This window comes from Lytechinus variegatus, chromosome 8 (genome assembly GCF_018143015.1).
Source record: "Lytechinus variegatus isolate NC3 chromosome 8, Lvar_3.0, whole genome shotgun sequence".
Classification (NCBI taxonomy): domain Eukaryota; kingdom Metazoa; phylum Echinodermata; class Echinoidea; order Temnopleuroida; family Toxopneustidae; genus Lytechinus; species Lytechinus variegatus.
This window is the reverse complement of record NC_054747.1, coordinates 36,517,270-36,535,689: the sequence shown is the minus strand read 5'-3', so window position 1 is coordinate 36,535,689 and position 18,420 is coordinate 36,517,270. Positions and strand designations below refer to the sequence as shown.

General features: G+C 36.6%; 1 protein-coding gene across 7 annotated transcripts in view; it reads right to left on the bottom strand.

Moving 5' to 3' along the window:
• The window catches only part of LOC121420445 (sushi domain-containing protein 2-like), a 36,840-nt gene that overhangs the window by 5,595 nt on the left and 12,825 nt on the right, over positions 1 to 18,420 (bottom strand). For 2 of the 7 annotated variants that reach the window (XM_041615082.1, XM_041615085.1), the window contains exons 11-21: positions 17,794 to 18,068; positions 17,020 to 17,184; positions 16,047 to 16,223; positions 15,432 to 15,577; positions 14,671 to 14,797; positions 13,510 to 13,749; positions 12,750 to 12,956; positions 11,568 to 11,732; positions 4,562 to 4,567; positions 1,112 to 1,224; positions 449 to 475 (exon numbers count right to left, since the gene is read on the bottom strand). In XM_041615082.1, coding sequence (XP_041471016.1) covers positions 449 to 475; positions 1,112 to 1,224; positions 4,562 to 4,567; positions 11,568 to 11,732; positions 12,750 to 12,956; positions 13,510 to 13,749; positions 14,671 to 14,797; positions 15,432 to 15,577; positions 16,047 to 16,223; positions 17,020 to 17,184; positions 17,794 to 18,068 — 1,648 coding nt within the window. Of the gene's footprint in view, positions 1 to 328; positions 359 to 448; positions 476 to 1,111; positions 1,225 to 4,561; positions 4,568 to 6,542; positions 9,435 to 10,470; positions 10,619 to 11,567; positions 11,733 to 12,749; positions 12,957 to 13,509; positions 13,750 to 14,670; positions 14,798 to 15,431; positions 15,578 to 16,046; positions 16,224 to 17,019; positions 17,185 to 17,793; positions 18,069 to 18,420 lie in introns of those variants that run through there. The other 5 variants (XM_041615084.1, XM_041615086.1, XM_041615081.1 and 2 more) reach the window with 4 other exon arrangements.

Below are 18,420 nucleotides of genomic sequence, written 5' to 3'. Positions count from 1 at the left end.
TATGAATGACCCTTGCTAATAATAGCCTGTGCCAGACCGGTACTAGCGTAACGTTGCTATTAGAAGCTCCAAACCTGCGCCATCAATTATACCCTAGTATTTGTCGTAAAAGTAGCGCCGCCCTGCTATGCAATTACTGAACTTGTGATGCGGACTTTTTCAGTGCGAGCCTGGTGCAGACCAAAACATCAAGAGTTACTAGAAACCCTAAAATTTTTACAACGCGACTTTAAACGTGACCCGAGTGTTTGTTGCAAGCCAATACGACCAAAGCATGCTGAATTTCTTTTCTTTTTAGGAATTTATGCTGCAGAAAGCTCGTACTTACTTTATGTACCTCATAGCGGCCTCTAGAACCCTGTATGGTGAGTTTTGATATTGTAATATAATAAATATGAATGGAAAATTTTCTCTTAAAAGGGCATTTTTTATAGTTTAGGGTACTTACCCCTCCGTAACCTCGATAATTTGATTTCTGTGGAGTGACAATGCATGGCCAAATAGTGACAAACTATGAACCGATTGCGATCGAGTGAATGTTAAAGATTCTGAACACATTGTAAAGAGGAGTAATTTGAGAATGAGTAACAAGCGTTTCCCTAAAATATACACTGGGAAAAGTTCTAATGTTTTAGTTTTAGTGTTGGTCTGATCACTAATTTACTAATAACGAAAAAGATTGGCGAGTAAAACGTGGAATGGAGGAGATATGAATATGTATGTGCATAATGTGCTACCGTCATGCAACGCTCTAGCAACCCTCACTCCCGGAAAATATTCTCTGCAGTCAAGGTACATTTCGTGTTCCCACAAAAAATAGAATAAATAAAAATCTACTCTGATCCATAAACGATACTGTTGACTAAAATGATGTCATCAAAACCAACAGAACGCATTGGAGCGACATTTCCCTAGGCACAAGAGCGTTTGAATGGATTTGCTTTCTTTTCCGAGACCTCGTCGATAAACTTTCACTCCCTAACATTAGCCTCGTTCAGCCGTGGGATCCGAGTCAAGGGAGTGTTACTCCTACCAAGATACTCCTAGGATCCCACGTCTGATCGAGGCGACCACGGGAACGAAAAAAGTTGACATTCATCATACCACTTACCTTCTTTTTGCTCTTATTATAATAAAGGATTCCGAGGACGACTAGGAGGATGACGATAATGACGGCGAACGTGACCCCAACCGCGATGCCCACGACATTGACTTCATTTCCAACTAAGGGAACATGGTAAGAAAGCATTGGAGAATATGATGATGTTATTTTGAAAAGTATGAATATTGATCAGTTAAATACGGAATTATGTAGATCGAAGAGTGATGAGATCAGCCTCATGTAGTAGGAAATTATTGACATGTTTAAGGGCCACCTTACAACGGCCCCCACGATCGGATTTTGGAACAAATCGCATTTTTGCTAATTTTCTGAGAAAAATGTGAATGAAACGCATCTCTTTATTTGAGGGTCAAATCAACTGAAAGATTACTTATACAGTATAACCATTTAGGGTGATTGGAAGCATTTATTTATTTATTTATAGTAAGGCTAATAGGCATAAATCCTGTTTTGAAAGTGCGCATTCCCATATTCCTTATTACTTTTTATGTGACTTTAAGGTGGAATATGATAATTTGTAATTAACAGTCGCTTCAAGCTCTGACATTCGATAAAGAGGATTTCTTCGGCAAGATCATGACCTGGTAAGCAGTATGGATCATTTTTCAAAATTTATAATTTTGTAATTTGCATTCCGCGCATGAGCATAACAAGGTCTTTGATATTTGAGATAAAAGAAAGGTCTTCAAATTCGCTTACATAAGAATTTGTGATTTAATGATTAGCTATATTCAATTTGAAATATTTTTTTTCATCACATCAACTGAAGGGCTACATCGTGTACATAATGATTGGTATTCGACAGTAGCCCAAGTAATCTTGTAATAGCCAATATGCCAGAAGTGGACAAGGCAATACGATTCCCCCACTTGATCAATGACGTATCACTCTCGCCTCCTACTCCATGCTTTCCTTTGATAGAAATCGTTTACCGCAGAATGCTATGTCGGGATGCTTACGCAATATCTTCATTCGAAAGTGTTAATGCTGATCCTTCATTAAAAATGTAAAGGTCAATGAAAGGTTGCTTCTGAGAAAACCTGAGGTAGCATATATTTATTTCATGCAATGGTCACGATTTGATTCTGCGATTTTGTCTTCCCTATGTCATGTACGCGTTTTTTTTTCTTCCCGGCGTCAGATTAAGGTTTATTTAGTCAAAGACTACATCAGGAATATTCCTAAACATGAATCGTAAAGCCATAAAGTTATTGGCAAAAAAAACTGACAAACGCTTCACAGTAGGATAATCGTTAGCTTATTACAGTCACAATGTTGCAGGTTCGGATCCCGATATGGGCATTAAGTTGATATGAAATTTTTATATTCATTCTCTCTTTATCAACATACCTACCCATAGACCAAGAAATATGCACCAAAATATAATTCTATGGTGGATATTGACATGAGTTTTATCCATTTTCAGTGAATGGCGCATCTTGGACGCCATCTTAAAAATAACCACTTTCCCTGATTCGGATTTTCGTAGAATTTTAACTTGTTATTACTTCAGTCAAATAGTACCAAAAACAGTTGAAACATCATTTGTTGCTAATTATTTGGGGTCAAGCAATATATTGACCCGACAATAAAGGCAATAACCTGATATGATATTTTTGTGTATAGAAATTCAGGCGAGACTTTGATTAAAATACATTTCAAAGTTCCATAGCTTAAAAATATCACTTGCACATTAGAACATTCCAATGGCTGGGAAGTTTTGTGTAGCTCCCTTGTAAAAAAACGATTAATGAGCTGCGAACAGCAATTTTCAAAGCACCTTCAGGACCACACACCTAAATATAATTTATTGCACCTTTAGTAATGCCTACTTCTTACCTACTTATACCGTGAAACTCAACCGGCATTATTGATATTGTCCTATTAAATGATCGATTAATCGTATATTCATATATATTTCACAAACGAGATATATGTATATAAGGTTTTGTTCTTTAAAGCGTGATAAGCATTTGTGCTATTTTTTAAAGCTCATTCTGAAAATCGCAATTTTCTTTTACATCGCAGCATGCAAAAATAATTAATTGATAGTATACATCATTCTTGAATCATCTTTCGAAGCAAAAATGGGATGGACTGATTAGATACGCTTGAATGAACATTTTAGCATATTTATTTATTTATAAGTCTTTTTTTAGTAGGGTAGCTCCATCAGTAATTGATATACTGTTGTCCTTGGAGGCCCTACAACAAAAATACAAACATATAACAACCATGAGTATAAACAGTGTACAATGTAAGTTGAAACAAACAAACTGTAAAGAAAAGAACAACACAAGGGGCCAGTTTATAAATTAAGACTGTTATAACGCCAAAATAGAAGACTAAATGAGGATTCGGATTGAGCATTCTTAAAAAAATAGGTAAATTGTTCCAAATGAATGCACCAGCATAAGAAAAACTTTGTTTGCCCATATTCAAACCAGGGGTGGATTTAAGAAAAGAAAGAAATCCAAAGTATCCAATATCTTACACACACGCACAAATATTTCTTTTTCCTACGACCATGACGACCGTGAATGTGGGTGAAGGTTAAGATGTGAATAAACAAGTAAACAAAATCGATGAAATAAGAACTCAGATATTAATTATGTGCATAATTCTTTATCTAATATAGAAGTATACAATACATTACAGGGGCCGCGAGCGGTGGGGGGGGGGGGGTGCTGGAGGAGCTTCAGCCCCCTCTTTTTTTCCAAAACCGTGTACCGAAACGTAAAAATGATCATGTGATTGGGATATTTCTCATGGTCAGCAACCCCCCCCCCCCCCACTTATGGCTCAGCCTCCCCCACCCACTTTAAAAAACCGTCCCGCAGCCCCTGCATTAAATATCTATTGGGTATTTTGATGAATAAAAATTTCAATTAGTCTCCCTTGCGTCCTATTTGTGATTTACTAACCGTACATATACTTTTAGATGGATTAATCGTACTGTATTATAATCAGTGGTGTTTAACATGATTGCGACGCTAAAAAATGATGGGTGTCATTTGGTTAATTAAACCTGGGTCAGTAAGGGTGTAACTCTATATTCCAGAATTTGACTTCACACTTTTTGGAATAATCTTTTCCATTGTCTATATTTGATTTTTATAAAAGGGTTCAAGTAGCAAAGAATCCCTTGAAATTTCATGTACACGGATATGATTTTGAGTAGAGGAAATAACCAGTTGTCTCACGATGTATCAAAGATTTTTCAATTTTAATTTTTTTTGCAACCTTTCATCATACGATTGAGGTTTTACGTATAGTGGGAAAATTGATCGGCAACTGATATAACATTGACGTAGTTAGATTAATGTTAATAGAACATCACCAATTGAGCTTCGGATAAACATGCTAGTTTTTCATATATATATATTTACACACCATGATAGCTTATGTTATATAATAACGTAAACACAAATCATTTACCTGATTCTGTAACAAACACCAAAATGAAAAAAAAAATATAAAAGAAACAGAAATTGGTGAACATTATTGGTCATATATTAACATAACTTGGTGAAGGGGGATATTTGACTATAAACATGATAATGAATTTAAACGGGCTGTTTCACAATGAGTCATTGTAAACAAATATTATGCAGACCGTACGAAAGAATGGAATAGGAAAACCAGGTGACTTTTCTAATCAAGTTATATCTAAATACAGAATATCGAGATATGCTAAAAATAAGTACATTGGGCGATCCATACTCAATTCTCTCTTTGTATATGATTAAGTTTTTTATTGATTTCATGATCAGCATAATAACAAAAACAAACAAAACAATCACTAACATTAATTCACAACCCACTCTTCTACGAGACATGCCTTATATAAAAAATATACTTTTCGAACAGTAATGTGAAATGTAACTTCAAACAGGAGAGCTTCATTGAATGCCCCTTCGGGCTTGCTTTTACAGCTGATCTACAGTGTGTTCACAGGAAATTAACAGTGTATTCACAATGTGTGCACAGTGTGTTCACAGGAAATCAACAGTGTGTCCAAAGTGCACCAGCAGCGTGTCCACAGTGTGTTCACAAGACATCAAGAGTATGTTCAAAGTGTGTTCACTGTATCAACAGTGTGTTCACAGATTGTCCACAGTGTGTCAACAGTGCATCATCAGTGTGTCCACTGTGTGTTCAACAGTGTGTTCATATTCAATCAACAGTGTGTCCACAGTATGTTCACTGTGTTCAACAGTGTGTTCATATTCAACCAACAGTGTGTCCACAGTATGTTCACTGTGTTCAACAGTGTGTTCATATTCAATCAACAGTGTGTCCACAGTATGTTCACTGTGCTTAACAGTGCGTTCATATTCAATCAACAGTGTGTTCACAGTGTATCAGCAGCGTGTTCACATGAGAGCTTCATTGAATGCCCCTTCGGGCTTGCTTTTATAGCTGATCTACAGTGTGTTCACAGGAAATTAACAGTGTATTCACAATGTGTGCACAGTGTGTTCACAGGAAATCAACAGTGTGTCCAAAGTGCACCAGCAGCGTGTCCACAGTGTGTTCACAAGACATCAAGTATGTTCAAAGTGTGTTCACTGTATCAACAGTGTGTTCACAGATTGTCCACAGTGTGTCAACAGTGCATCATCAGTGTGTCCACTGTGTGTTCAACAGTGTGTTCATATTCAATCAACAGTGTGTCCACAGTATGTTCACTGTGTTTAACAGTTTGTTCATATTCAATCATCAGTGTGTTCACAGTATGTTCAATGTGTTAAACAGTGTGTTCATATTCAATCAACAATGTGTTCACAGTATGTTCAATGTGTTAAACAGTGTTTCATATTCAATCAACAATGTGTCCACAGTATGTTCACTGTGTTAAACAGTGTGTTCATATTCAATCAACAGTGTGTCCACAGTATGTTCACTGTGTTCAACAGTGCGTTCATATTCAATCAACAGTGTGTTCACAGTGTATCAGCAGCGTGTTCACAGTTTATCCACAGTAAATTAACAGTGTGTTCACAGTGTGTCTATAGTATGTCCATAGAGTGGAGATGTGATTCAGAGTTTAAGAATCCTCACATTTAACAGGGTGAAGACAGTCCCACACTGTGAACACCTATGCAGTTCCAGTATTCATAATGTGTTCTCATAGTGGACTATGGGAAATGTGCCTCACAGTTGAAATACTCATATTAATATGAAGATAGTTTCACAATGAGCTGCTCACTGTGAGCACAATGTGGATCTTAGACACTGCGTTGTTTCAAGCATGCATGGCTATATAAGAAATAGGAAATAATTTATTATCCACTCGAATAATATCATCAATAATGAAATCGAGAATGAGAATGAATGTATGATATGCACAGAATACCAAGTAGATTAGCATATTAGTTGTAAGAGTACAAAGGAATCTGACAATGTGTCTTCTTGCAAAATTATTATTTATTCGTGCATCTAGTAAAGTTTTGATTGACATTTTGTGGCAAGGCTTATATAATACGATGGGATGATCGTTATCTGATATAAATGGAATGTGAAACAATTTGCTATGGTATAAAGGTAAATACCTATTCTGCATTCCCTGATTATTTTATAAGTATAAATACTTTCAATAAAATGAAAAAACTCGTATTGTTCAAACTTATTTTTAATCAACATTTAAGATTAACATATAACAATACTAGTGTTTACTATGGATTAATTGATGCCGATGTTGAGAATTTGTAAATACCACAAAATAAATTATTTGTTTACAAATGAATACTCTATAAAGCTGGTTATTTGTGTCTTTCTCTTTGAATAGCTAAATATAATATTATACACTTCACGAACTCCGGTGTTGATTTAACACAAGCCTGGAATCTATTATGTCCACACCAGAGAAGTGTTAAAAACCCACAGTTTTGCTTTGGTCTAGCACCAGATAGGTTTTTATACAACACCAATTAGTATTAAAACGGCTTCGGTTTGATTACAAACTGGTGTTGTTTCAAAACTTCTCTGGTGTGGACATTATACATTCCGGGCAGGCGTTAAATCAACACCGGAGTTTTGGCAGTGTAGAGCTTTATCTCACTACATACACACGGTCATACTGTTTTATGCCTTCATGATCAAGAACACATTTTTGTTTATTGATCTCTTTTCTTCAGATAATCAAAATGCCCTATCACATGATGCAAGTGGTAACATATAGGTTCATGTCATATACATGCATGACATGTATCGGTTCGTTATAAGTTCTTTTCGTTCTAGTAAAAAAATACGTGCACATGATTTTGAATGCTCGCCGATCTCCAATTTATTTATATTTAGACGAACTTTGTGGAACTGTTCCAGAGAACGATAATCTAATAAGGATTTGATAATAATAATAATAATAAAACACGCGCTAATTATAAGTTTCTCTTCCACGAATGCACCAACGTTACTTATCTCCACGTTCTGTTTTTTTCCGTGGCGTTTTTCGGACAAACTACAACGTAGAGAACGAGACAGAGCCCTCACTTGCGGTGGTGAATATTTGAGTTTTTTTTATATACATTACCTGTTTGTGTATTCTTTACTGAATTCTATTGTAGTACCTCGCGATCTCGAGAACGTTCCCGTTCTCCATCGCAAAATTCTCATTGATAAGTAACACGACAGAGACAATGACAAGAAAAGGCCAACTCTTCCCTCTTCTACTATGCCTAATATTTGCAGAGAGCAGACCTGATGACTTACCCCAGCAATCATCAATCAACACGCTCTGAAGTCATGGGATTCAGTATTTCCACGTTATTAACATTTCCCAGTAATAAAAAAGTTAATGGAATACTTGTATACAAATTAAAAGTATATCGTAAAGTAACACATACAACCATATATTAATGCGGTTTGGCACTTTGTGTCGAACCGCATTATTCTCTGATATTCTCTGAAAATTGGAATGAAAAACTCACATTATCTTCGAGTCAATTTTCTTTTTTTACAGGTTTATAACCATATACATTTATTTTCGAAATAGGAGTCACACTGGAAATAAATATTCCAGTTATTTTTCATGTTTATTAGTGATTTGGGAAGAATGTAGCCAACCCATGTACATACAAAAGTTGCTGATTAATTTCAGTAATATCTCTATTTTTCTTAAAGCAAATATATATTGTGCTAACATAGTTTATTATCTATTATCACTATAATACTTTTTTACACTAGTTTATGACCGTTGGAATTATTTACAGCTTATCAGCATTTATCTATTTCTATTTCTTTTACTTACAACTGTACAAAAGCGACATGTGCATGTTATCTGAATCTTGACATTCAATAGCCTCCTCTATAAATAATGCATTTGTCTTTCTTTGTATTATTGCTTTAACTGCATAAGGAGTAACAAAGAAACGTAACTAAAGCTGAATGTAACAGACGGAATAACTGGAATACAATAAACACTCTTAAGCACTACGGAGCACAACACTAATTTGGAAACAACTCTTTGGTGAAAATGGATTGTAACGATAATATTTTTTTTGTATATTTATATAGCATAAATTCTAAGAAAAAGAAACAGATGAATATGACAATTAATGCCGGATAAATTTGTACTCAATGTGATTTCGGCTGTCATGTAATGCACTGGCAGCTACAAAGCTGTTGTAATGGAAGTACATGTTCAATTACAGCATTCTTCAGGTATTTAACCAAATATCACATATATCAAAAGGGACTAACCAACTGCGAGAAAAGAACATTATCGTATTAATCAATCAAAATCTTGAACAATAAATTGAGGTATAGGCCTGGAATCTATACCTCGAATCTGTCAATCGGACTTATATTTACATATTTTCATCGATAACTTCGAATAATCAAGTCCTGGTTGGTGCTTGATCTACTGACTAGCTCCCTGGTTGGAATTGGTTGAATGAGTACTGTTCACCTTGTGGTCTATGAAACGCCAGAGCTACTGTCTTCTACCTGTCAACCTGCCCTGGTGAATACAACCCCTAGACGAATCCGAACGCCAGTCGACCAGCACCACCTACATGTCACGATATGCCGTCGCCATAGCTCCCATGGGTTAGTCGATATTCTCTCGAAATTGGTCTACTTGACTACTAGTCACACTAATCGATGGCAGTGAACCAACCAACCCAATAATGTCATGTATTTCATTGAGAGCGAAGGCTGTGAGATTTCCAAGGACTATAAATAAGGTGTTTCATTGGATGGTTGAGGCGTTTTTGCCGGGACGTCTGCTGTGTTGATATGCTCCAAACTCCCGGTGTCGTTCTCCATTCCCCAGTTGACCTCTGCCTCCTTGGTAGAAACCTTAGGCCTGTTTGTACGCGGAGTGTAGTTCATGGATGATAGGAAAAGGAAAGGGGAAGAAAATATGTCGGAGTTGGGAAGAAGCCAGTGAGGGACAGGAAACAAAAGTGCTACTAACTGCCAGAAAAAAGATCCCTAATTTAACTATCAATGCAACCATGACAACGTGAATGGTTGAGCATTTCTTAAGATAGGAAATGTAAGATATAAATATGCATTTATGAATGAATGGCATTGAAAACGTCTTCATGAATTAATTAATTCGATTAAATGATTATATGAACATAGCATAACCTTTATCAACATGATTGAGAATAACATTACATATACCAATTTATCATCTATATCTAGCTAGCATAAAATCACCTCTGAGTATAAAATAATCTGGTAACATCAATTCACTTATCGAAATCCTGACCCTGAATATTGAAATGTATTACCTCTCTAAACTAAACCTATGACATACGTATTAATTTTAGCAAAGTGTTATGCAATTGATTGTGGCTTTGGACGAATCAATGATAATTATCTTAATTTCTGTTTGAGTATTTCAAGTCTCTTCTCATCTAATGATTCAACAACAATATCTACTAGCTGTGAGAAGCGTTTCTTCGTGTAATTTGAGGACGATTGCACTGATAAATTGCTCTCAGCAAATCAATTGAAATTGGTTAAGTTGCTTCGGATATAAATCAACAATTGATTACGAGGTGTTTTTTTTTTAAATTACCTTGTCAAGTGAATGAATTATATACTATTCGGAGACCCACCAGGAATTTGGAATGGAGGTTTCTGAAGATGCCTAACCTCAGTTAATATCGCAATTGTTCTCATACAGGGTTACAGGAGATGTAAGAATTCAAACTACAATTTAAAATGGTTGGAATTAAATTATCTTGACCAAACCATTATAGATTGTCTGATGATGAGTGTTATCACAAATTCAACATCTTTGTAAGCTGAGTCCCTCATAATTCTAAATACACCCACGAGAACAATCAAACAACAGCCCTACTTAAATACAAAAAAAGAAAGCTACTCACGCTTGCTTCTCTGTATTAAACGATCCGTACTGCCAATATCGGAGGAACACGAAGACGCCAACGACGACGAGTACGATAAAGATAAGTGAAAAGACCACGCTGAGGGCGATGACGAGGGCGTTATTGTCACCGGGGTCGATGTCGCCATCTGGGCCAACAGGATTAGTACAGGCAGAGAAATGGGGACAGAGAAAGGCTAGAATCAACCGAGTGGGGTTATTAAACTGTATGCATGGTATGAGATGGGGTCTGTGGGTGGTTGGACGGGGTAGGTTGAACGTTCATTAGTGCATATTACAATTTCGTCAAAATTTGAAAGGATATTTTAATCTGTAAACATACATCTAAATCTGATTTTTTTAATGGCATGTAATCACAACCCTGTTAGGCTGATATGGAGCGCTCGGAAATTTCAGTTTATTTTGCTAGATAAAAATTTCCATTTTCCATGCCATTTACTCTGTCCGTACTTTACTTTAAAAGATTGCACACAATATACTTCAGGTTATCATGTCGCTTGATATCTCCTAACCATTTTAAACACATTTCTGGGCAAAGAATGATTGTTATCAACTTAATTGTAGTGAGTAGAGGGTGATTCACATAGACAGCTTTAACCCCCCCCTTCACGCCTCTGATTCTCTTTCTGACAAAGTACTGCTCAACACACACACACGCACGCACGCACGCGCACCTAAATATCCCTAACACAAAATAATGAAACCATACATAAATTTGCCGTTTCACCTCTCTTCTCACCATATATTTGGACTCTGTCATGTTGTATCTGAAGTAGCTTTCTCTCCCTCCCCTCTCACTTTCGTTATCCTCACACACGCACCAGAGCATACATAAACACGCACTCACACACCCCCATCAACATACACTAGAACACATCCGCGCACACACCATCCATGGGCACAGAGATATTGCGCGTCTAAGGTCAAAGGCATTTTACTTCTGGACCATGCCCGCTGTACACCTACGTGACAAAAAAAAGACATGAACCGAGGTGGGGTTTCAGTCATTTAATTGGAATGGAATGGAAAAAATGTGATAAAAATGTAGGAAAGGGCATATTGGGGAGGTAAACTTACCGATGCATGTCGGGGCGGCACTGGACCATACCCCTTCCTGGCATACCGACTGCATGGCTCCACTCAACGTGAAACCGTCCTGGCAGGCGAAATATGCTGTACTGCCATCCTCGCTTAGAGCAATGGAACCATTTGCAGGGGTGTCCAGGACGCCGCATGTGGATTCTAGGGCATAGAAATGAAAGTGCATACAAACAAAAATGTGAAAACCATGACATCAACATACTACCAAAATATAATTATAATAAGAAATATATAAAAGAAAAGAGTTTTTACTAATTTTTATATTCATCTTTTTCTATTTTAATACTATATCGGAATCAAATTCAGTGCTAAAAGAAAAAAAAACGTTTTTGCATACAGACGATATTTAAGATAGGCAAATTTTATATTTCCATTATTACTGTTTTTCCACTATTGGTATTATTTTCATCACCACTATTAACCTTTTCTTACTCCCTTTGCAATCGAAATAGGGGCCATGGGCCACATACTCAAACAAACAGAAAACGCCTGAAAACGCTACTTAGAAAATGCAATTCCACTGAATCCCCCACCGTATTCTGCCAAACGGTATGTAAAATTTCAGTAATGTCATCCTTCACAATATTTTATGCACGAAAAGCTCAAGCATGGGGAAAGTTTATTAAACATTGCGTTTTAATGTTAAAGAAGTAAGTGGTATATACTGATTACAATGGCCACCCATTGTATAATATACAACTCATATTCTTAACATTCATACTCTACCCCAAAAATACGAACTAGAAACGGCCCTTATTACCATCTTTCATAATTTAGAACAGTAATTTTTTTGGGGAGGGTATAGGGAGTGGGAGGGAGGGGACGGGAGTCTAGACAGAGTAGGGAGGGAGGGGAAAAGGGGTGTTTAGCATTAATACATAACCTAATTTGACGTAATTCATTCAAAAGGAACATTTTGACATTATGATTTGAATATGTTATATCTGTGTAATATGATCATAATGAAATTAATGTTTTGTATGTTTGTGGTGGAGCTGCCATGGTTTCAGAATAGAACCGTGGACCTGGTATATTTGTCAACATGAACTCTATATTGAATTTAATGAAGTCATGATTGAAAAAAACCTTCATTACATAGAGGTATATAGGTTGAGTTTGTTCCTGCGCAAAACCTACTACATTGTCAAAAGCTCTTACCTATGCATTCATTATCTCCTTCTGATCCGGTCCATACAAGACTTCCTACCTCCATGTCATATTCACATCGCTTGAAGGATGAGCCAACCATCAATAAATTCTCACCGCAGGTAAATGAGACCTCGGCGCCTTCAAAATATTTATTCGAATCTGACGAGTACGACTTTGTGCCATTGTAAGGTGTGATCAGATACGGGCATGCGTCGACTACGGATAGAAAAGAAAGATATTTTTTTCAAATACGCTACGAATTGAAAAAAAAATCGACATTAAGTCCATCTCAAGATGAAGAAGAAGTTTCGAATATTGGAAGTGTGAGTTTAAAAGTGCTGAAAGAATATCGCTTTGTGAGAGTTTGTTTTATCAGGGAGGCCCTTCCAGCAGTATACTTTATTTAAAGAGGTTCTGAAAAAATAACAAAATGAGGAAGATATGCATTAAATATCAATGTCACCGTTCCGATGCAAATACTTTTTAGCTTATGCATCGTATAAAACGATTAAAGATGAATATATAACAGGATATATTGAAAGCAAAATTAAAAAAAGCACAATTATTGATTTTTCCATGTATTTTTGCAGGAATCAATTGTCAAATAGAGTAGTAAATTACATAGACAATAATAAGAGAAAATATAGGCCTAGGTTTAGTTATAACTCTGCAAGCGTATATGTTTTTGAATAAGAAATCCTCGCTTCCACTGGAAGCTGATTCCATAGAACCTTGATGGGAAAGGGAAACCTCATGTTTTATAGCTTACTTTTACGAATGTTTTCCGAACTGCTCTCAAAGTCCTCGTAAGCATCCAATGTAGCCAGGGCTAAGTCCCCATCGTCATTTGACACCTCGTAGTCGAACAGACATTGGTAAACGTCGTTACATGGTGGGTAAAGGGTTGGAAGAGCTACGTTCATACGAGGAACGAATGACGTGTTGTGGTAGTGGGAATGGTCCCTGTTTGACACGTATCGGAATAGGGTGTAATCTGCTTCAATCTCCCCTGGTAGGAATTAAAATAGATAATAAGGTTAAGCGTTAGACGTGTTAGAAACTCGGGCAGAAATCCCCCCCCCCAAAAAAAAAAAGGATGGGGACTCAATATCAAATGTCCCCCTACTATTTTTGGTCACATATGACGGAGAACAATATATCATTCACAACCGAAATATACATGTGATTTGGATTAAATTACCTCACATTTTGGGTGAACCCCCTTTTTTTGCTTGCCAAATATTCCAGCTCCCGGTCCCCCTACCTTTTTGGGAAAGATTTCCGCCCATGGCTAGAAAATGAATTAAGGTAGAAAACGAGAAGATTATAACTCAACGTTAGATGCGCACTCAGCGTAAGATATATACTCAACGTTATAGATTCGAAGCCAGCGTAAGATAAACTCAACGTAAGAAACGAACTCAACTTCAATATAACCTCCAGGTTAGATATGAAAGCAGCGATAGACTAGAACTCAGATTACATGTATAATTCAGCTAGAGAGAAGTGAATTCTTAAAAAACTGTGAAAAGGGAATTTCCCGGGCCCATTCTCCCCTTCTTAATATGTCCATTTTTTTGCATGGGCGGATCCCAATTTTAGGAAAGGGGGAGGGGGGTGTGAAATATGTTATTGTTGTTGCTGTTGTTGACAAGCATGGAATGAAAAATAAAGTTGGCCATCTTTGCCATCTACAATTGTGTCTCCCCCATAATGTAAGGAGTAAAATCTTTCTCAGTTAAAAAAATTAAAGTCTGTGAAAATAAAAGTCTGTGATATTTTTTTTTTTTTGGGGGGGACATTTAGAGCACCCTAACGCCCCCTTCACCCAGACTACGATAAGGGCCTGTACATTATGTTGAAGTTCACTTGATAATATTATAAACAAGAAACACCCGCAAGAGAGTAATGTCATCATGATTTTTCTTACATGATTGGCCAAATTGGAAGATCTCTTCATCTGTCGGATCCTCGAGTGGGGTGTTACTATTTCTTGCCTCCATGTCGTTGCTGGGGTCACCATCCATGTTGCCTAGCAACCCAGACAAATGTTCGCTCTAGTAAAAACATATATGATTTTTTTTTAAGATAGAAATGATATCCATATTTATTTTGTAATAAAAATTACAATGATGATAAAAAATGGCAATAGCTATAATGATAATACGACTATTACTTCTACTCCTTTCATTTTACAAATGGTTAATAGTGATAATAATAATAATATAAAATGATAATGATATCATTAATAACACTAAGCCTAATCACCAATAATTAGATGATGATAACAATATTAAAACGATTCTAAAAAATGATTTGATTATTAGTGCTGACAAATTTTACAAATTTAAGAGTGCTCAATTAACACCAAATGTAATGAAAAATTGAACACTTTGTGTTTCAGATTTCTAATTCTATTAACTATCCAAAGTAAAAAAAAATAGATGAAATGCTAGTTCATACCGAACCAAAAATGTTAAAAGCTACTGAAATAGTTGAATTGGTTGAGATCAGGTTTGCCAACACTTTCCCTGACATAAAGCGGACAGAATGTCAGAGCCACACCACCAAACTGACTTCAAAACGACAGATTTTACATGTTGTATGTCTTAGGTATAATAACAAAATGCCTTTGGTAGGTCTCGAGTCAGATTCCCGTGTGTAACTGTGGTGAAAAGAAGCACATCTTACATCTATTGTCGACGGCAGGATTGGTTGTACAGCAAGCATTCCGTCGTGGTAGTTGACTGCAACGCCGATACCGGTTTCCTTGAACATGACGACGACACCGTGGATCTCGACATCGAGTTGGAATTCTGTGACGCCCACGGCACAGCCTGAAAAAAAATCGTTGAGGATCGTGAGGTTGTAAATATCACAACTTTTTTACATCGTTATATCTGGTGTGTATGGACAGTCGCGGACCGTGACTCGGAGGAGATAGAACATTGGAGGGGCAGAGCATTGTTCACAAACAATACAGTGCCCCTCCAATCATTTGTCTCCTTCGGGTCACGGTCCGCCACTGTGTATGGATGTTTCACCATTTTTGCATTTCTAAAGACTCTCTCACTTTTTTATTTGCTTTTTTCAATTAAACTGAAAAGTTATTAAAGACTTGAGGCAATATGGAAAATTAGATTCTTAAGAAGTTTCGAAATCTGATGACAAATAAGGAACGAAAAATTCAAAATAACAGAAAGAGCAAATAACTAACATTTGGTCTCTGAAGGGCTTTATCTTTAGCAATGCTTTCCAACTCCCCAAATTTAAGTAAAATTGCAAGCGAGTCTGTTTTCCCCTGACCTTGTAAATCTGTGAAGGTCTGCTGTGAAAAGTAAACCGACTGCCATTCTGCATTGTCTTCCGTGCCCCTTCTGTAAACGTCCATACCGCTGCTGGCGCTAGCCTCCACAAAGATGGTATCCGAACCGCTGTCCTGCATTGCGACCGAAGATAGTTGGGTCACATCAACTTCCCTACCTGGAGGTTTAAAGTAACTGAAAATTGTTTGTTTGCATTTTCCTCCACATGGAAAGACAGAATATACATGTTACATATCAAACATTGGTGATGTGACGGATAATCTATTTCAGTGGCGTAAAAATTCAATTCAATTCAATGTTTTTTCGCAAATAAGATAAAAAAATACAAAGAAACATTGAATGTGAGTTGATGCGAAATCAATTGTGTGGCTTTCCACGAAGGTAATGAAAAAAAAACTTGTAAGGCTGAATAGTCACAAAAATAATAAGCACAACATTAATAATAATATTAATAAAACATAAAATTTCCTACCAGTAATAAATTAAACGTAGGAAAAAAGAAAGAAAAGCACACAATTATAGAACACTAAACACGATTTGAAGGGGGGGGGTTGGTAAATACGACACAAGTCATACAGTGATATCAACTGTTTAAATTAATAATCATTTACGAGAACATTTTTTAAACTTTTTTTTCTAAGGAAATACATTTATTGCGAATTACTTATTATTCGTTGCATGGTACCGGTGCTACAGTTTTCCATGGGGCCTACATTGTATTTTGAATTTGAAATTATGAAGTTCATGTAGGCATACATTTTTGTTTCATGTAATTTGGCTAATTCTAGAGCAAAATGTACCAATATCCTTTTTTCTGTCTCCTTAGGCCAAAGTGTCATGATAAACTAAAAAAGAAAAATTTAACCTTTCAAACATATAAAAGAATATACAATGTCAATCTTCATTTTTTATATCCTAATGTTTTAAGTGTTGACGAAATAAAATCATCTTACCGCTGCTATCCAGTGTCTTTATCTGTCGCCCCTGGAGCTCGAAGTCAAATGGACCTGTCTTAGTCCCACTCATAGCATAACGAAGTAGGGTGTACTCCCCTAGCCCGTTGAATGTGAAGTTAGTCCTATCCATTGTGATATAATGAGGATCTCCAAACGACAATGCTGCAATAATGATGACGATAGGAGAGTGAGACCACGTAAACACAAGTATACATTGGTTAAAATATGAGATGGGGTAGCAGAAAAGAAGAAATATAAGAACAATGTGGGGGATAATACAAAATATGGAAGTGAATATTAAGGGGGAAGAGGAGGAGGTGGTGGAGGATAAGTAGATGAGGATGATGTAGAAGTAGGATAATGACAAGGGGTCAGAGTAGAATAAGAAACAAGCAGAAACAAATCTAAGAAGAACAAGAAAATTAACAGAGAATAAGGAAATGAGAAGGAAATAGATGAAAAAAAACTAAGTAGGAGGAGGAAGCTACAGTAAAAGAGGAAGAAGAAGGCGGAGAAGAAAGCAAAATAAAGTTCTTTTCAATGTAATTTAACAATTTTATAATGAAGAAAGTTAAGAGAGTAATTAACACGAATAATGAGGCTCACCATTTGTTCATGTTTTATTGACTTTTATTGACTCAATGCCGAGTTTAAAGAAAGCTACAATTGTTTGAGGTAAGTTTCAACTATGAACGAGTAATCTCAGAGCCTGAAATGCATCTGTCAAAGTATTGCAAACAATAACGAACAGGATTAAAGGCAAATATTTACCTATAGTTGGTGGTTCGTAAGCAACACAATCAGTGGTTGGTCTCACTTTGGTGTATTCGAAGCATTCCTTTTCACTAGCCCATCCACAACAAAAGTGCTTGGCAATGACGTCGTTGGACCAATGGGACAGTTCCGGAACTAGATTTCTTTGCCTGTAGGGACTTGCTCCTCGAATATGTGATCGGCCTGCCATACCTGCATACCTCGTGTCACCAGAGTGCATCAGAAGATTGTTTTCATCATAGCAACATTTGGTACCGGACATAGTAATACGACTACAAAGAAAAGAGGAAAAAAAAACACTTGCACGAGTAAATCGCAGTAGATATTTCCTATTCTCTGCCTGTAAGACAAAAGGTTAGCGATTAATTGCTAGTTTGAAAGAACAATTCCTAGCCCATTTACAGAACAAAATGCACAACGATGATCTTGATAAGCCATTTCATTAAGATATTAATCACTTAGCTTTGTGTTACGGGGTCCTGATGATGGGTAATATGGTGCAATTGCGTACACTGTATGTATGATGGACCACAGAGGGAGTATGTGCCGCTAGCTACCAATCTCAGGATGGTGCAATAATATCAAAGACTTACATGACTTTTGCTGTGTCATATTCTGGACAGG